General features: G+C 43.7%; 1 protein-coding gene across 2 annotated transcripts in view; it reads right to left on the bottom strand.

Moving 5' to 3' along the window:
* Positions 1-1835: 1835 nt before the first annotated feature.
* Positions 1836-19428, bottom strand: part of LOC128688206 (pre-mRNA-splicing factor 38B) — a 395211-nt gene continuing 377618 nt past the window's right edge. For both annotated transcript variants that reach the window (XM_070086545.1, XM_070086546.1), the window contains exon 9: positions 1836-3690. In XM_070086545.1, the coding sequence (XP_069942646.1) occupies positions 3633-3690 (58 nt within the window). In that variant the 3' untranslated portion in view covers positions 1836-3632. The remainder of the gene's footprint in view (positions 3691-19428) is intronic.

Here is a 19428-nt window from a genome sequence, read left to right as displayed (position 1 = left end):
AACTTGATCTCAATAAATGTCTTGAACTCTGCACATGTGTCTGTATTTACATGCTTTCCCAGACCCATTTGTATTTTCTCTCATTTTTTTAATAAATGCCAATATAAACTGGTTTTGGGTGGCACTTAACACTTTTGCCACCATTGACAGCAAGGTCACTTATGTAGATCAACATTCTGTGCTCAGTTCCCTGAGGTAGGGTGTGAATGGTAAATTTTGGCCTAGACAAGGAAGAATGAGTCCATGCGATGAGCGTAAACAGTATACATAAAAAAAAAAAAAAAACCTGCCCCAGGCAGTGCATGATGGCAAAAGCAAACCTAATGGAAGACATACTACTGAAATAGTTGATTACAGGAGCAGAAGTAGCTTGAATGGAATAGAAGCCAAATTCAGGCTCAAAGTAGCAGAAATATCAGATTTTTGATAATTTTCCTGAGTATGGGTAAGGTCTCCGCTACATCCACCCAGCTTGTTTTGTGGATTTTTACTAGGTCTGATCCAATCATTAAGATACCGTAAACCATAATGGTTATATTTTTATTATTTGAGAAGCAAGGTAAATATTTGATTTATCATCATGATAAATTCAAAATGGAGGGCAAGTGTAATATAAGAGAATGTGATTAATTAATAGAGGAAATGTTGATTTAGTTCTCCATGGGGAAGTGGAACAGAATTCTTCCTCCGTAAGCCATGCGTGTCGCAAGAGGCGACTAAAATGCCGGGAGCAAGGGGCTAGTAACCCCTTCTCCTATATATATTACTAAATTTGAAAGGAGAAACTTTAGTTTTTCCTTTTGGGCCACCCCACCTCGGTGGGATGCGGCTGGTACATTGAAAGAAAGAAGAATGTTGATTTAGTGCCTAGAATGTCTACAGAGTTCATTTTGGACTCTTGTTTATAAACTGGAATTTTTTAAATTCTTGTGTAAAACTGGTTAACTACCGAGTGCACTGTATCAGATCATTCTGATAGTTGAATGGGCGGTTTCTTGTGCTCAATCAACAGAACGGAGGGCATACTAGTGAAATAGTTTAGAATTTGGTCAAACGGAATTGGATAAAAATATTACTCAAAGAGGGCAAATTTGCCAATGTATAGATTGTATGCATAAATTGTGCCCAGACCGCTAACTTTGTGCCTGCATAATTCCACAAGTTTTTCATCAAATTTCATATTTTTTGGTGTTATTACCTTAAGAAAGAAAAAACATTTAAAAAAATTGTGTCAGCACTTTTTAATTTGAGGCTTCTAACAGTGAAGGCATTAGGAAGATATTGTTAAAATATCAAGTGAGGATGGGCTTGGGTCTATTATGTAAGAGTGAATTACTGCTAGAATTGGGATAACCGTATTTAAGCTAGTTCGCACAAGGTGAGGGATACCTGTACCTTTAAGTAAACAAATCAGCAGTAGACAATAGTATGATAGTATGCATACATCTGCTTATCTAAAATTATTGATCAATATATCTCCAAGCCAAAAACTAAATGATTATTGCATAAACATGAAAATATTATCCAGATGACTAAAGCAACAAATATGTAATGAAGTCACTCAATCAACGTACATACAAGTATATTAGTTATGCACTTGCCTATTATTCATTTCATAACTAAATTACCTACTAAGCAAACTGTGGAAAATTGATGACAAACGTAAGACATTCTGGAGGGCCTTTCACAACAAGCAAGATGAACTATCACCACTACCACTTTGTTTACAGCGCTGTGTTCTTCTAAGGCCAACAGACTTTCTGACATTGTCAGACCCTTAGGTCAAATTTAATATCCATGGCAACTACTCCAACTAAATCACCTTTTGTTGACTCTGGCCACTATCTATGGTCAAGCACTGATCAAAAAAAAAGTTTTCTACTCTCAACTTTCTACTTAACTCAAGGGCACAATAATCTTATTTTTTTTAGATATGCTATCTGATCATGAGTATTAATCAAAATATAGAGTGGTACTCCATTCAAAGTGAAAAATTATATTTTGTTATTAAACTTTATTTCATTAAGCATGAAATATGGCCCCGTAATCTGGCTTACTATAAACTGTCATGGTCTCTTACACAGGCCCAGGATTCTCATTAAACCAGTGAAAACTTTTATATTAATTATCGACAATAATTATGATCCCCATCATTTCATAACACACTTCTTATCCATATTCAGAGTTCATCTAAATATCCAACAACTTCTTGTAGCACAGATTTTTTATCTATGTTCAGAGTTCATGTACATATCTGCACATTCTGTAACACACTTCTTATCCATGTTCAGAAACCATCTATATAACCAACATTTTATCAGGCACACTTGAACCTGTTTATCAGACTAAACAACTACACCATGCACAAAATCTGTGGCATGTCATGGTAATCAAAATTTCAGTAGAGATTTAACACTGAATATCATTTGTGTTTCTTGTGAACTAGAAACAAAGTTAAGAGACTAACCAACCGTGAACATTGACGATGCCAAGACGATCAATGTTTTCTAAAGTCTTCTCTTGATGAAAAGATTCATAGATAATATACGTATTCCATAAAAAATAAAGTTACTGCACTACATGACTTTTTTTTATATTTTCTATACAGAATACATAAACAGTCAAAGACTGCATTAAAAGCACAGTGTATGCACTTAATGTGTGTGCACATGTTTACATGTGCAACATATCACCCAAGTACACATGTCCCATTAATACATCACGTGTACATACCATAGGCACGTGATGTGTACACATCATGTGTCATTAAATTTTGAGTTTGCTAATACCAACAGGAATAATGTTAGCTCACCAAGATAATTAAATTTGATAAATTCAGCTTACACTGACACTAAGTGAATGCACAGAACATCTGTTACTTGGAATTACCTAGAAAGTACAGAGGTTGACCCCAACTCATGAACATGTTCAGTTCCTGGTGTTTCAACTAACAAGGTGAGTTCCTAGTGTTTAAACATACAAATGAATTAAGTGCCTATTTCAATATATGAATGAGTTATCTGTTATGCAGATATAATTGTATAGAAAATAATATTACAAGGATAATTATTTGTAATTATTCAAGTTTAAATTAAGGAGCAACAAGAATGTGTCTTTGTGACAAACTCAACAACATTCTGTGAAAGGTAGCCATGTTCTTAGTAATCAGACAAGTGTCATTCATAATGGCAGAATGGCATTAATAAGATAATTAATTTAACAAAGACAACTTTTGGATCCTGCTTGTAGTCCAGGTGTTTGAAAGTTACACACACCTCTGTACTTTTCGTGTATGCTTCCGTTTACCAAATTTATAATGAGTATCTTTTAGATATTCTTATATAGATAATGCAAACCAATTTATAGCTCTACCAACGATTTTTTAAAAACAAAAACCAATGGCAGAAATAAAAGACAATATCATGGCCATAGATGACCATGCTACTTGATTTTCATTAAAAATTAGCATGTTAAAAATAATTATTACAAAATAAGTGTATTTATAAATGTATCTTCTTCAGAAGCTCATTATAAACTGATCAAGACACTATGCTAGAGCTTTTAAAAATTAACTGTGGGAAATATATAAAGAATTTCCTCTTTATCTGTAGTACAAATACTGCATAGGAAGATCAGTAGCGGTGTCGTCGCTCTCGTTCGCGTGAACGACTTCTGTGGTGGTGCTCCCGACTGAAAAATATTAAAATTACTATTATTATATTTGTGGGAGTGCTATATACACAGGAGTCATACAATGCCCAGGGAATGGGAGGTAACCAAATTCCATAGATCATGAACTCTTCATCAGCACCAAGGCACCTTCCAGGAGAGGGACTCAAAGCATAACAATATTGCCAGAATTGACAACAACAAAATGTCATTTCAATAATGCTCAATCATAAGTTTGAAGGAGGTCACAATAAAAAAAAAAACAGGAGAGGGGGAAATAGGGAGGGAAATGGAAAATGGGGTAAAGGAAGACAGGAAAGAAGGAAGGCGGTAAGAGAGGAGAGAGAGACAGAAAGAGAGCAAGAGTGAGAATGACCAAATTAATCCACTGTATAAGGAATCTTTCAACAGATACACTGAGAACTCTGAGCCTACACTCTTGAAAGACGCAGCATGAGGGGAGACATAACTGAAGTATACACATGGAGACTCAAAATCAGTCACAGTTATGTACATAAAATGAGAATTGAACACCTCATCAGGCTTACTGGTCTGTGCTTGACAGGTCTTTGTCAGATTCACTTCTTCTCACCCATGTGTGTGTGTGTGTGTGTGTGTGTGTGTCCAGCTGCTTCTTAAAGCTACTCAAGGAATTAACTTCAATCACCATACTTGATAAACTATTCCACTCAACTCTATTCCAGAACCGGTATTTTCCTACCTCTGTTCTAAGTCTAAGGTTATCCATTTTCAATCCACTATTTCAATTCTCTTTTGATTACATAAATAGAATATTAAGGATATGTAATCAAAAGAGAATTGAAATAGTGGATTGAAAATGGATAACCTTAGACTTAGAACAGAGGTAGGAAAGTACCGGTTCTGGAACAGATTTGTTGAGCGGAATAGTCTACCAAGTATGGCGACTGAAGTTAATTCTTTGAGTAGCTTTAAGAAGCAGCTGGACACACACACATGGGTGAGAAGAAGTGAATCTGACAAAGACCTGTCAAGCACAGACCAGTAAGCCTGATGAGGTGTTCAATTCTCATTTTATGTACATAACTGTGACTGATTTTGAGATTTTCTATCCTCACAGCCCAGCCTGGGGCCAAGCTTCTTTATTGATTACCTGTTGTTGTTACTGGCCCACTGGCTCAGACATCCATCACAGACTGGTTGATGTGGCACTTGGTGGAGGTACTAGTAATGATCCACTTTCTTATTAAAAACTTCTACATTTGATGAATGAGATGTGTGTGCAACACTTGGGTACCTTTATTCTGAGGACGTTTTGCCAACCAGTGGCTTTATCAATATAATACAGAGGTTATTGGAAGGTGTTGAAACTGGAGACAGCAGAAGATGAGGTAATCAGTCCCTCAGTCCTGATGAAGGTGTTCATCACCTTGTCTTGATGAATCTGAAGCAAAGGCAGGGGGACTGACGTGTATATAGGTGTCATACGAATTGCAGTAGTTGAAGGCTTTGTCATCGGCAGGCAGGTCCTGCCCACTGGTGTTGAAACCTTCAAGTGCTGTAACTTACCTGACTGCTATATAAGCATCATTCAGCTTGCCTTTGCATCAGATTCACCAAGACTATATGATGTTGAGCACTTTCATCTAGGCTGAGTGACTAATCACCTCATCTTCTACTGTCTCCAGTTTCAACACCTTTCAATAACCTTTATACTGAATTGATAAAGCCACTGGTTGGTAAAACATCTTCAGAACAAAGATACCCAGGTGTTGTGCAAGAATGGTATACAATACCGACAAGATGAAATTAAGACACATGTGCAACATCTGGGTATCTTTATTGTAGACGTTTCGCCATCCAGTGGCTTTATCAATACAAATTCTAGGACATAACTTGAAGACAGGAGGACTATATACAGAAGATGAGGTAATCAGTCCCTCAACCTAGGAGTAGGTGCGAAGAGCACCATAGTCGTGGAGATTCTCAAAGAATCTCCACGACTATGGTGCTCTTCGCACCTACTCCTAGGTTGAGGGACTGATTACCTCATCTTCTGTATATAGTCCTACTGTCTTCAAGTTATGTCCTAGAATTTGTATTGATAAAGCCACTGGATGGCGAAACGTCTACAATAAAGATACCCAGATGTTGCACATGTGTCTTAATTTCATACCCAGGTGTTGCACATGCATCTTATTCATCAACTTGTTGATACTGTGTACCATTATTGCTATGATGCTTCTACACTTTTTCCAGCAATATTTCTGGAATTTGCTGGCGGCAAGTCTTGGACAATGAACATTGTCACAATGTTCTCTTATTGTGCCTACAGTTTCTCTGTTTCTCATATGACCAATTTTACACATTTTTCCTCTCTCTCTCTCTCTCACTCCAGCGTGTAGTTATGGTGGGATGTAGGTTTAGGACTATACCCTCCAGGAGTAGAAAGATTCTTGAAACTCATCAAAGGTAAGACATATGCATGAGAACATTATCAGGAATACCCTCCCTTCTCTCTCTCTCTCTCTCTTTTACACAGGGTTTGACAAGCTATTTACAAGTTAAGGATTCCTAACTTTATTGACAAGCTAAGAGCTGTTACCTACATCAGCTCATTTGAAAGTATTTTTGTTATGAAACATACAAATAGGGAAAAGAATAAAGTTGGAGCCATCTGTGGGCCAGCATTTTCATTTGATCAACTGACTTTATCTCATTGACATCATAATACTGTATGAATGTGTTTCAGACTCGAGTCATCCTGGGGATAAATGATCTCAGATGAAGTGATGTTCTGGAGAAGGGTACAGCCAGAGTGAAGTTGGTGCTTTCTGCCTGTCTTGTGGTATACTATTATAATAAAAAAGAAGTGCTAAACCACAAGGGCAGGGAAGGATGCAGGGGAAATGGGTGGCAAGAGGGAGAGGGATGATTATTAGGGTATGGAGTGCAGTGGGGCAGTGGATAGTGCAGGAGTCGAGGGTAGCTAGAGAGTAAGGTAGAAAGGACAGAAGAGAGTGCTAGAGGCATCATCATCAGAGTTTATGTAGTAAATCAGTTGCTGTTAAAAAGTCAATGAGAGAATCTGGATTAAAGGAGGGTCCATTAGCAGGGAGAGAAGGTAAAGAAAGGGCAGCAGAGTGGAGACGACAGAGTGGACAGAGTGGACAGTCAAACAGAATGTGGCAAACAGATACTGGAACTTGACAATTCTCACAGAGAGGAACAGGGCGCCTCTCTATGAGATACCTGTGAGTAAGATGAGCATGGCCGATGCGAAGACGGGAGAGAGCAGTCTCCCAACTTCGACACCGACGACAAGAAGACGGCCAGAAACCTATACTCTGTTTAATAGAACGAAGTTTGTTATGGAGCAGATCAGATCAATGTTGTTGCCAACCGGTGTGAAGGTGGGTAGCAATTTCCGTGAAATAGTCTGTGACTGGAACACCTCTATATGAAATTGGGAGGTCATGTACTGCTGACCGCACAGCAGTGTCTGCCTGTTCATTGTCCTGTATGTCAACATGACCAGAGACCCAACAAAAAACAATATCTTTGTGTTTGGTAGAGATACAGCATAGCCAAAGTTGGATATGAAGAACTAGGTGGTGTGGTGCATCAAATTTTTTTTAAAGTCTGTAATGCACTAAAGGAGTCTGAAACAACCACAAATGGTGACCCCGGCATAGATGCTATATGGGTAAGTGCTACTAGAATGGCATACAATTCAGTCGTAAAAATACTAGCCAAGGATAATAAACGTCTTTGCATGACACTGTCCGGAAACACTGCTGCGAATCTGACGCCGTCAGAAGACTTACAACCATTGGTGTACACTGCGATGGCATGAGAATAAGAGCAGAAGTGGTCAAGAAAAAAAGAGCAGGAAGCCACTGTAGGTAGTTGGGCTCACGCACATGGCAGTGGGAAAGGACAGACACAAACAGCTGGAACTTCCCATGGGGACAGGGAAAAGTGAGATGCTACATGAACATAGAAAGGTGGTAACTGAAGAAAAGATGAGAGTGAATGGAGGCAGAGAGAAAAGGGGTGGAGTAAGCAGAGTCGACGAACATATAAAGAACGTTTACTAACATCAGTGACCATCCTATATACAGACAGATTGTGGAGGCCATGATATTGAACATAATATCGAAGGCAATGAGTATCATGGCAATCGGACAAGGATGGAATATTCGCTTCTGCATAGAGGCTCTCAACAGGGGATGAACGAAAGGCACCAAGGCACCTGGGTGATGAATAGGATCTAACAGACAGTTGCGGGAGAGGCCGCAGAATAGATTTGGTCACCATAATCTAGCTTGGACACAACTAGGATGGAATGCAAACGGAGGAGAGTGCAACGATCTGCTCCCCATGAATGATGTGCGAGAACTTTAAGGAGATTTAGCCGACCATGGCAAGTTAGCTTTAAAGAAGAAATGTGTGGTCTCCACTTCAGCCGGCGATCAAAGAGCAGGCTCAGAAACTTGACCGTATCACATGCCGGAATGCGTGAACCGTTTAAGTACAAGGGAGTATCCAGAATTAGAGAACATCTAGTGAAGGTAATGCACCGGGTTTTCGTACTAGAAACTTTAAAGCTGTAAGAAGTGGTCCAATGGGAGACTCGGTCTATCACAACCTGAAGGGAGGCTGCTACTATTTGACAGTCAGCACCCAAGTAAGCTATAGCGAATTCATCAACATAAAGTGACGACCAAATATGTGAAGGAAGAATGGAAGGTAGGTTATTTATAGCTAAGAGAAAATGAGTAGTTCCGAGGACACAACCTTGCAGAACTCCCCCGGCTTGTACAAAGTCCGAGGAAAGTGAGGCGCCAATACGGACCCAAAAATGTCTATTGGACAAGAAAGCAGTGAAGAAGTTTAGTAGATCACCATGGAGGCCTAAGGAGTGGTGATCTACTAAACTTCTTCACTGCTTGGGCTAGGATGTTATACCTCCAGGTGGTGTCATATTCCTTCTCTATATCAAAAAAGACCTCTAGGACAGAGTGGTTGTTAGCAAAGGCATTTCGAATATACATACAGTGGATCCCTGGATTAAGTAGTCATCGGAATAAGTAACGTTTTTTCGTTAAAATATTGGCTCGGTGAACGTCACTGAACTCGGTATAAGTCATTCATGTCGAGGCCTGAGCAGCCCCGACACTCCATGTACAGCCAGTGTGCCATTGTTTACCAGCCAGTGAGGATGATCCCACGCATTCCTACAATACATTTTGTATTATTCCATTCTTTTTAGTGCTTGTAACTGCTAAATAAGCCACCCTGGGCCCAAAGAAAGCTTCTAGTGCCAGCCAACCCTTTGCTAAAGGGCTGAGAGAGAGGGTAGAACGTGCCTTTTTCAGTGATTCTTCAATATGTATGATACTAAAGCAGCAGGAAATAATTCTCTTCCCGTGTCTGTTCTTGCTTATAACATCGTTTGGTCCCACCCCTGGTTTGTCAGGCAGGATCAAGCAAGGGAAGGAGACCTGGGGCTATGTGAAGGTGTGGGATAATGCTCACATGTTCTTCTGGTTGTATTATACTACAGCAGATGTAGACTACAAACTTCGTCCACTGGTACTGTGGCTTCAGGGGGGTCCTGGAGCATCTTCTACAGGCATTGGAAACTTCTTAGAGATAGGCCCTCAGACTCTGTCCTTGGAGAATAGGACAAATACTTGGGTAAAGCAAGTGAATTTACTGTTTGTGGATAACCCAGTGGGTACTGGTTACAGCTTTGTGGAAGATCCAGCACTTCTAGCATCCAACAACACTGTTATTGCTAATGATCTTGTGGCATTCATGAAAGGATTACTTGCTAAAGTTCTTGCTATTAAAGATTATCCAGTTCCTCATGATAGGAAATCTCTTCAACGTTTCCTAGGCATGACAGGATTTTACAGAAGATTCTGTAAGAATTTCTCAGATATTGTAGCCCCTCTTACCTCTCTTACCAGTCACAAAGTTCTCTTTAATTGGACCCCAGATTGTCAAACTTCTTTTGACAAAGCAAAAAGAATATTGTGTACTGCACCCATTCTCTTGTCTCCAGACTTCTCCAAACCTTTTTCATTACAGGTTGATGCTTGTGAGTCTGGGGTTGGGGCAGTACTATTACAAAACGAGAATGAGGAGTTGCAGCCTGTAGCATACTTTTCAGCCAAGTTCCAGCCACATCAGAGGGCTTACTCTACCATTGAAAAAGAAGCCCTCGCGCTGGTACTGGCTTTGGAGCATTTCGATGTTTATGTGGGCCAGACATCGCAGGTGGTCACAGTCTACAGTGATCACAATCCTCTAGTATATCTCCAAGCCATGAAGAACCACAATACAAGGCTCATGCGCTGGACGCTAAGACTGCAACCATACTCACTCAGAATTAAATATATTGCCGGCAAAGAAAATGTGTTGGCGGACTCTTTATCTAGAGTCTAATATTTTTATTTATTTAGGTTAGGATGTTATATTATTTGTGGTAACCCCTTTTCATGCTTTTTTTTTTTTTTTATCCCCTGGTGTGGGTTTTTTTTTTTAGTGAGGGGATGCGGGCTACCGTCCGCCTGTATCTTGGACCTATACTAGCCTGACTGACTGCTCTCTCACTCTGAGTTTAGGGTTTGGCTTTTTGTCACGAGAAAAGCTGAGCTCTATCTAAGAGTTGGATGGTGGAGAGGAAAGGCGGTCCCATTATTTTGTGCCATGGCGGCACGGTTACCACTGGGAGGTGGCAGCCTAATCCTGAACCTTCTCGGGGTGGGGGTGTGGCATGCAAAGAGTACGTAACCTTTATTCGGTGCATGTACACACCCTCATTTACAGGCTATCTCCCCCAACCAGCGAACCAGGTTGCTAAAAGCTGATGATGGGGCCCCGTCGTTCAACTAGTGACCAGGTTCTAGCCAATAAGAAGATGGTTTTGGCAATCGCAGAGGTTATGTGGGTACCACTCTCCTGTCTGCCCTTGTCATTCCCATTCTAGAGCTGGTTGAAGCATGGTTGCTATCTTGTGGCTTCTATTTCTGCCTTGCTTATCGTGGAGTGCACTATGCTTATCACTGTACATAGTGTACATATTGCTGTTCTAAATTGGTGAAGGATAATATAAGTCTAAACTTTTTCTGCTGTGTTTATTTTGCTCCCATTACACCCGGGATAACAGTCCATTTGGAATCCTGGGTTGTAATAGGCTATAGCACCAGCCAGCGATAAAGTGTAGCAAGTAAGTTAAGCGATTAATCGACAGAAAACAGACAGCATTAAATTGACTCCTCCGTTGTTGTTGGAGGTATACAGGGCTACTGACTAACACTGCCACCTCTGCTGCCTTTTCCTGCCCCCTTAACCCTTTCAGGGTCCGTCCCGTAGATCTACGGCTTTGCGTTCAGGGTCCAAACCGTAGATCTACGTCACGAGCTCAGCTCACTCTGATAAACTGTGAGTGGTACACTTGGGCCTAGATATGAGAGAATACATCTATGTGGTATGTGTGCACCACATAAAACAAATCCTGCAGCACACTGTGTATAATGAGAGAAAAAAAACAAACTAAGATTTTCGATTAAAACAGCAACTTTGCAGTGTTTTTTCGTATGTTTTTTATAGCTGTATTTGCAATTTCTTGGTCTCATTTGATAGACTGGAAGACATTTTACAGAAATAGAGATGATTTTGATTGGTTTTAGCACTGGAAATGGCTTGAAACTGAGCTCAAAGTAGCGGAAATGTTAAATTTTTGTCGATGTTCAAGAGTAAACAAACGACCTCACACGTCTAATACACGCCAGCTGGTGGATCTAATACACATTCACAAATGTGGTGATGATATTTATACAATTATTACAATATTGCATAACAGTAAATCTTCTATTTTTTGGTGTGAATAAAAATTCATTATGTAAATAAAAAATCAAAATGGGATTTATTTGTAAAGACTCAAAATGTAACTAATGAACCGAGGAAATGTTAGTTTAGTGCCAGGAATGCCTACATTGTTTATTCTGGATGCTATTTTGAAATTGGAATATTTTGAACTTTGTGTTAAATTGGCCAAATTACCAATTTCCGATCACTTTATTTTGTAGTTGAAACAGTTGACTTGGCGATTTCTTGTGCTCAATCGATAGAATAGAAGTAATACTAGTAAAATAGCTAAGAATTTGGTCGACTGGAATGATGTAATTGGCCTAAAATGGAAGTCAAAGTCGGCAAAATCGCCGATTCGTAAATATCGCTGACACATCAAAATTCGCGAGAGCATAATTTCGTCAATTTTCCATCAAATTTCGTACTTTTTGTTTTATTACCTTCACAAAAAGATTCTCTACCATTTCATAAGAAAAAATAACAAATTTTTTTGGGGAAAATTCTTGGACACTGGGGCACCACTTCAGATTTGGGCCTTGGACCCTGAAGGGGTTAACCACCACTATGTAAGGTTTATCTTTCAGTGGCCCTTATACACCCAACAACAAACAACACACCACCACTCATGACATTCTTACTGCCGTATTTTATTCATTCTAGAGTATATATCATGTTTCTATGTTATTAATATTGTTTATTGTGTCATATTAGATGAATTGTGCTAGATAAATAAGCCGTAGAGCTGATATTAGTGTCATATTAAAGGACTATCTTGTCCTATCTCCCAACACAATTCCTAATATACGCCAGAAACAGACCTCTCTGGAGCACTTTTTTTGAACAACAGGGGTCCAGTGACTCTCAAGCTGGTCCTAGTGGCATTAAAAAACAAAGGAGGGAAGTAACCCAGGATAAAGACTTGGTACCTGAAGTCTTTATGGAAGGGGATTCCCCTTCCAAACAATTGTAAACTCTCCCATCCTCTCCCCTCCTCCCGTCTTCTATACATCACATCTTCAATAAAGGTAAGCGTGATGTTATGATCATTTTATTCTTCATATATTATTGTTTTCTGTGTAGGTAAGTGTATATTTCATATAGAAAAACATTTTTCTACTAGCTTTGGGTATCTGAAACGGATTAATTGGATTTCCATTATTTCTTGTGGGGAAAATTAATTCGGAATAAGTCAGATTTGGGTAAGTCACTCTCTCTGGAACGGATTAATTACGTAATCCGGGGGTCCACTGTATCTAAGTGAAGCAAGGGGTCTACAGTAGAGCGGCCTTTGCGAAAGCCATATTCGTGAGGGGAAAGGCTATTGTGTGTCTCTAAGAACCACATCACACGTCTATTCACCAATCGTTCCATCACCTTGCAGACCACACAGGTCAGGGCAATGGGACAATAGTGAGAGGTATCAAGTCCAGAGGCACCCGGTTTGTGAAATGGTAATACAATAGCCAATTTCCAGCGTTGAGGGAGAACCCCTCGTTTCCAAATTAGATTGAAAAGACGTAAAAGAACAGGAAGGGCTGTAGAATGGAGATGTTGAAGCATACTGATGTGGATAGCATCAGGTCTCGGTGCCGACGGCTGGCAAATGGAAGCGTGGACACCAGTTCCTGAAGAGTAAAAGGTACGTTTTATAGCTCCAACCCATCGGAGGAGAAATCTAAGGGCAATTGCTCTTTGGTAAGTTCAGACGCAAGAAATGAGGGACAGAGGTGAAGCCCTCGGGAGATACGGAGAAGACAGTTCCCGATTGCTGTGACAACTTTTAAGGGTTCCATGACGTCAACTCCAGCAACCCGAAAAACGGGAGCTGGGTCTGAAGTGTACTTACCACACAATTTTTGCACCTTTTTCCAAATGGCGCATATAAGGGAAGACGAGTTAATGGTAGACACACAGTCTCACGAACAAGTGCATTTAGCATCGCAGATGATGTGGCGAGCAACTGCCCTTGCCCCCTTGAAATCCACAGACACTCCGCGGTAAAATTATATCAATAACAGCCTCATGCAGCACGTTTTAAACACACTGCATGGGTGCATGTAGGAGACCACTAAGGTCAGGCTACAGAACAGGGAGCTCGGCCGGCATTGGTGGAGTGTGGACATGTCTTCTGAAGGTTCCTCAGTTGTTTGTTGGTGGTGTAGGCCCTGTTTAGGCTCTGTTTCACCATCTTTCTTTTCTTGTGTGCTTGTGTTGTCATTGTTTTCTCCATCAGGCGGTGCTGTGTGGCCCATTTATGGGGGGTTCGATTGAGATGTCGTTCACCCCCATAGGGGGTGACCAAGATATGGCTAGTGTGACCCCTACTGGGATAAACAAACGGGCCCTTGAGGTTGAAGAGTGCCAGGCCCCTGTCTAGCCCAAAACACCAACCCACCACTTGCCCAGACTATGCTCCTTCTCCTCACATTACTCCAGACGTGATGGTGGTTCTTGTGCATCCAAAGGATGGCAGTACACCCTTCACCAACCCATGGGACATCACCAACGCCATCAGTGGATCTCTTTTCGGCAAGGCTTGCATAGATGGGGGTGTCCAACAACTCGGTAGGGGGTGCAGCCCTAAAGCTCTGGCTCCATTGTAAGTCTTTTCTGGCTAGAAACTTGCCACTAAATGCCATTCATGTCCTGGGTAGGTGGAATGTTGTCTGCTGGGAGGTCCGCTCCTTAATCCTCGCTGTTGGTTGTTGTTACGGCAGAATTGGACCGATTTCTGCATCCCTCTCAGATGAGGAGATCCACTCTGAATTGGTTTACAGTGGGGTGACGACTTAGGTTTGTGGGAGGTTTGGAGCCTCTCGAATCGTCCTACCCCATCTCGTATGGTTCATGTATGTTTCTCGGGTGCTCTCCCGAAATTTGTGACTTTCGGCAATCTAAGGTTTCCTGTTCTTCCTGATGCTTTTCCTTTACTCCGGTGTCGGAAATGTTTCCTTTTTGGGTATGGAGAGTTGTCTTGCCGTGGTAAGGTAAGATGTGCGAACTGCAGCGGGTTTCACCCAGTCGTTAAAGACGACATTACCTGTACCCGCCTGGCTTCGTGCTACTTCTGTAAAGGGAACCACGAGGTTACCTCCCGGTCTTGCCCGGCATATCGCTAGGCTCTTGATTTGGCAAACTCAGCCAGGGCCCAGTCTCTTTCGCTCGATGAATGTAACTCCTGCTTGCGGTCCATAAAACCAGTCAGCCCCTGCCTCCTTTGCCTCTAGTGCCCCCCCACTAAGGGAGTCTCCCCAACACCAACATGGCCAGGGCACCTGTACTCCGAAGCTGTGAGGACTAATATCCCTGTTACAAATCGGTTTGGGGCTCTTGCGGACCTCTCTCTCCGTTTAGAGGATTCCCCACCCCCCGGGGTAACATCAACTCAGGGTGTCCTCAAACCCGGCTTCCATTGTGGAAGTTATTGCACATGCCCCCCCCTCGTCCACAACGCACGTCCTCCCGTCGAGGTGGTGCAGTTCCCAAATCAACTCGATACTCAGTGCCCCACCCAGTTCAGGTGGACATCATACCCGACCCGGAGCTTCCCATCTCGCAGCCGACTCCCCCCCCCAATTCTCCTCAACCCCAGCCTCGGCCTGTCTCCACTCCAGGACCCTTCATGTCTGAAGGTCCTGCTTTTTCACTCTTGCCTGCCTGGGCTTTATTCCTTCATTCTATCCTCCTTCTGGTGGAGGAGGTGCTACATTCCTACCTCCAGGGCACCTCTTTTGTGACTGCGTGTCTCTTGGTTCTCCCTTGCCTTATTGGGCTGCTTAGTTCACACACGTGAATCTTTCTCACTCCTCTGTTTTTCTTTGGAACGCATGTTCTATACTGGGGAAGCTTCCGGACCTTCAGAGGTATCTGGCTGAGGTACAGCCACTGGTGGTGGGTCTCTCTGAGACATGGTTACGCCCTCGACATTCTCTTTGGATGCCTGGTTTTACTGTTTACCATAGGGATCGCCTTGCAGGGAGCGGTGGTGGCCTAGCTCTTCTTGTATGCAACCGGCTCCAGCGTATGACCCTCTTTCTCCAAGCCTATGAGAGTGGAGTGTTGGAAACTCTGGCTGTGAGAGTTGCCTTGGGCACTCAGTGGTGCAACATACTCCTGATCTATAGCCCGGGCAGGTCGGTTACACAAAGTGAATTTACCTATTACTTTGGACAACTCCATGGTTCTACGCTTGTGATAGGAGATTTTACCGCAAGGCACCAGTTCTGGGAGCCATCCATTTCTTTGGGATCGGTGAATCCCACAGGTAGGGCCCTGTTCCAAACCTTCCTCGCATCTCACCTTTCATTGCTCACACCACCAGGTTTGGAGACTAGAGTGGATCCTTATACCAGGCGAGTTTCTACCCTGGACCTCATTCTTGGGTGTGGGTATTTTACTACAGCTGCTATTAGTGTAGGTCTCTTCATGGGGAGTGATCATCGTATAGTCCTTACTTCTACAAATGAAGCCTTAGCAGTGCCAGTGATGGCAGTTCGTTCACGGTGGAAATCACCCAGGCTGATTGGACAAACTATACGCGGGCCCTTGATGATTACAGACTGCCTCAGGACCCCTTGCTGGACGAGGCTGTCGCGTCTCTTCAAGGGGCCATGCTTGAGGCAGGCTCGTGTTCATTCTGTCTCTCCGGGAGCTTCTCCCGTTCACACCCCCGGGTTCCATGGTGGAATGATGAGTGCCTCCGAGCAGTGAAGGCACATCAGACAGCGTGGGCACGGTGACGGCGCCAACCCTCTCGGACTCAGCAGTTGGCTTACCAAAGGGCAGACACTCTTTGTTGGCGAACCCTCCTCCAAGCAAAACTTGCATCATGGGCTTTATTCTGTTCTTCTCTTTCTTTTTGCACCTCTGCCAGTCAGGCATGGGTTTTTTTCCACTCCATGTTGGGATCACATTCTGTAAGTACTTTTCCCCTGCTGGGGGAAGGAGCGGCTCCACTCTTACCCCAGGACAAGGCTGAGTCATTTGCAAATTCCTTCAGTCCTATGTTTTCTCCTCCTCCTCCTCTACCCTCTAAGGTGATCAAATGGGGCCCCTTGCCACCTGCCGTACCCGAGGTTCACTGCCAGGTGCTGGCATCTCCCTTTAGCTCCCATGAACTGCAGCGGGCACTTTCCCAACTTTATTCCCGCTCTTCTCCAGGGGAGGGCAACTTACCCTATTCATTTATACTACATCTACCTCCCTCCTGTACAGAAGCTATGCTGGAGGTTTTCAATACCAGCTGGTCTACGGGTGTCTTCCCTGATATGTGGAAGCGCTCTCTTCTGATTCCGATTCTAAAGCCGGGCAAGGATGATACCCAACCAAGCTCTTACCGGCCCATTGCTTTACTGCCCTGCTTGGGTGAGGTGCTGGAACGACTGGTGGCTACCCGTCTCTCTTGGTGGAATGAGGAACATGGCATCCTGCCTGACAACCAGAGTGGCTTCCGAGAAGGTCGATCCGCCCTCGACCCTTTGCTTCAATTTACACAGCTCGTGCAAACTTCATTTGAATACTGGGAGTTCCTTTTGGCTGCATTTTTGGATCTACACAGAGCATTTGACTCTGCATCACACACAGCAACTGTTTTCAAGCTGGCCCACATGGGGCTGACTGGAGCTCCCCTTTACTGGATACGCAACTTTTTACAAGGGAGAACCTTTCATGTTGCAGTGGGTGGCACTTTGTCCTCGCCCCGTCCTGTATACCGGGGAGTGCCCCAGGGATCTGTTCTTAGCCCACTCCTTTTCTCTGTCTTATTGTCGGACCTCCCTTCCATCCAGGGAGTGCATACCCTGGTATATGCGGATGATGTGGCCCTTATGTGCAGTGCCACGGCTTTACTGACAGCACAGGAAACACTTCAGGGTGCCCTGCAATGCATAACATCATGGGCCACCACCTGGGGTCTGGAGGTTAGTGACACTAAGTCCAAACTCTTATGCTTTACTAGACGCCGACTCCCCACTCTTCCATCAGTTTCATTGAATCAGATGAATCATTGTTGGTTGGGAGTCACCTTAGATGCACCATTCCTGACATGGAAGAAACACATAGTGGCCCTCCACCTCTCGTGTGCACGTCACATTGCACTTAGGCGCCAAGTGGGGGGCGGATCGAGACCTTCTCTTTAGGTTCTATACAGCTATGGTTCGAAGTAAGCTCACTTATGTGAGTGAGAAGTATGGCTCAGCTTCTTCCTCCTCTCTTCATCGCTTAGACATTCTCCAGAATTCAGCCATCCGTAATATGCTGGAGGCATTCCCCTCCACCCCCATCGCAGCCTTGAAGGCAGAATTGGGGATAGTCCCTCTCTCATCAGTGAGGACAGCAAGGAACTTTTTACGACTCCATCATATGGCCTCTCTGCCTTGTACTCACCCCTGCTGCCTCTCTCCACAGATGTGGGAGACAGCCTCTGTCCCCCCCACGTTTGGTTCAGCCTTCCTTTGCAGCCAGGGTCCAGCATTCCCTGACCTGCCTTACACTTCCTATGCTTGTGATGACTCCCTCCCCTCTCCACTCTCCAGTCCCCCCCCCCCTGGCTGGACCTGACACGATACATTCATCTGGATTGGCACTACAGGAACAGAGAACCCCCTCAGTTAGTTGCATTTCTATTTGAAGAGTTTCGCTCTGTTACATATGGCTCTTCATTCTCCGTCTACATGGATGGCTCGGCACGGACCTCCCCCCCTTCCACATCCTCTGCAGCCTTCTTCACTAATCTCTCCCTGTGTCAAACGTGGTGGTAGGACCCTGCTCATTCTGTTCTGGCAGGGGAGCTCTTTGCCATTCACCAGGCTCTGGCTTTTGTCTTAGACCACATTCCCCCACAACCATTGGTTCTCTTCTCTGATTCCCAATCTTCCCTAGCATTTTTGTGCTCTGCCCATCCATGGTCACTGCGCGTCCTCGTTCGTTGGACACAATCTCTCCTGCGCTTCTTGCGGAGCCCAGGTTGGAGCATCTCCCTTCAGTGGGTACCCGCCCATGTTGGAATCTGGGGCAATGAAGAGGCAGATTAGGCGGCCTCCCTCGCGCACACACTTCCTACTATTACCCCTCTTGCCCTGGGCCACAGTGATTTCACAAGGGCTGTTTGGAAGGGAATCCGCCATCAGTGGCAAGAGGGCCTGGCACACTCCCTCTCTTCTTCTGCGTTGGTCTCTGTCCGAACTTTTAATGGCTCCTGCTCTTGGGCTCGCCATCCCAACCACTTGGTGGACGTTGCACTGACTCGCCTTCTAGTTGGGCACTCGCAACTGGCGGCTCATCTGTACCGTCTTCAGGTGACGGACTCTCCGTACTGCCTGTGGTGTCCCTCACAGCCTGAGATGGTGGAACACTTCCTGCTGTGGTGCCCACATTATCACTCTGCACGGACTACTCTCCGTGCAGCCTTGCGCACACTTGGGGTGCACACTTTCACTCTACCTGTCCTTCTCAATGGGGAGGGGTTTCGCCCTCTGGACCGTCAGGAGATATTGGCCTGTACCTGCTCCCTCCTGCTGGCTTCAGGGTGTATCAGGGACATATGATAAATAGTTATTAGTCAAAACATTCTTTCACTTTGGTCGAAGTCCCCTCTCCTAGCACTGGACGGCTGGGCTCGATACGGTGTATGCTGTCAGTGGCCCTGAAACCCAACAGAAGAAGAAGAAGACCACCAAGGTACGCATGTCTACCTGAGGTTTGGGGGATAGAATGCGTCGCCGCAGTTATGACTAAGGTCGAAAAGTAGTGTACCAGTTCATCAATAGAGGATGAAAGGGGGTCCTCATAACAGGTGGTAAGATAGGAGTATAAGTCCCAATCTGCTCGAACAAATTGCCAATGAGGGCTACGAAACGGTTGGGGGATACGTATAAGTAAGAAGGATGGGAAAGTGAT

The sequence above is a fragment of the Cherax quadricarinatus genome, chromosome 19 (genome assembly GCF_038502225.1).
Source record: "Cherax quadricarinatus isolate ZL_2023a chromosome 19, ASM3850222v1, whole genome shotgun sequence".
Lineage (NCBI taxonomy): Eukaryota > Metazoa > Arthropoda > Malacostraca > Decapoda > Parastacidae > Cherax > Cherax quadricarinatus.
The sequence above is the reverse complement of the archived record's forward strand: the minus strand, read 5'-3'. Positions and strand labels throughout refer to the sequence as shown.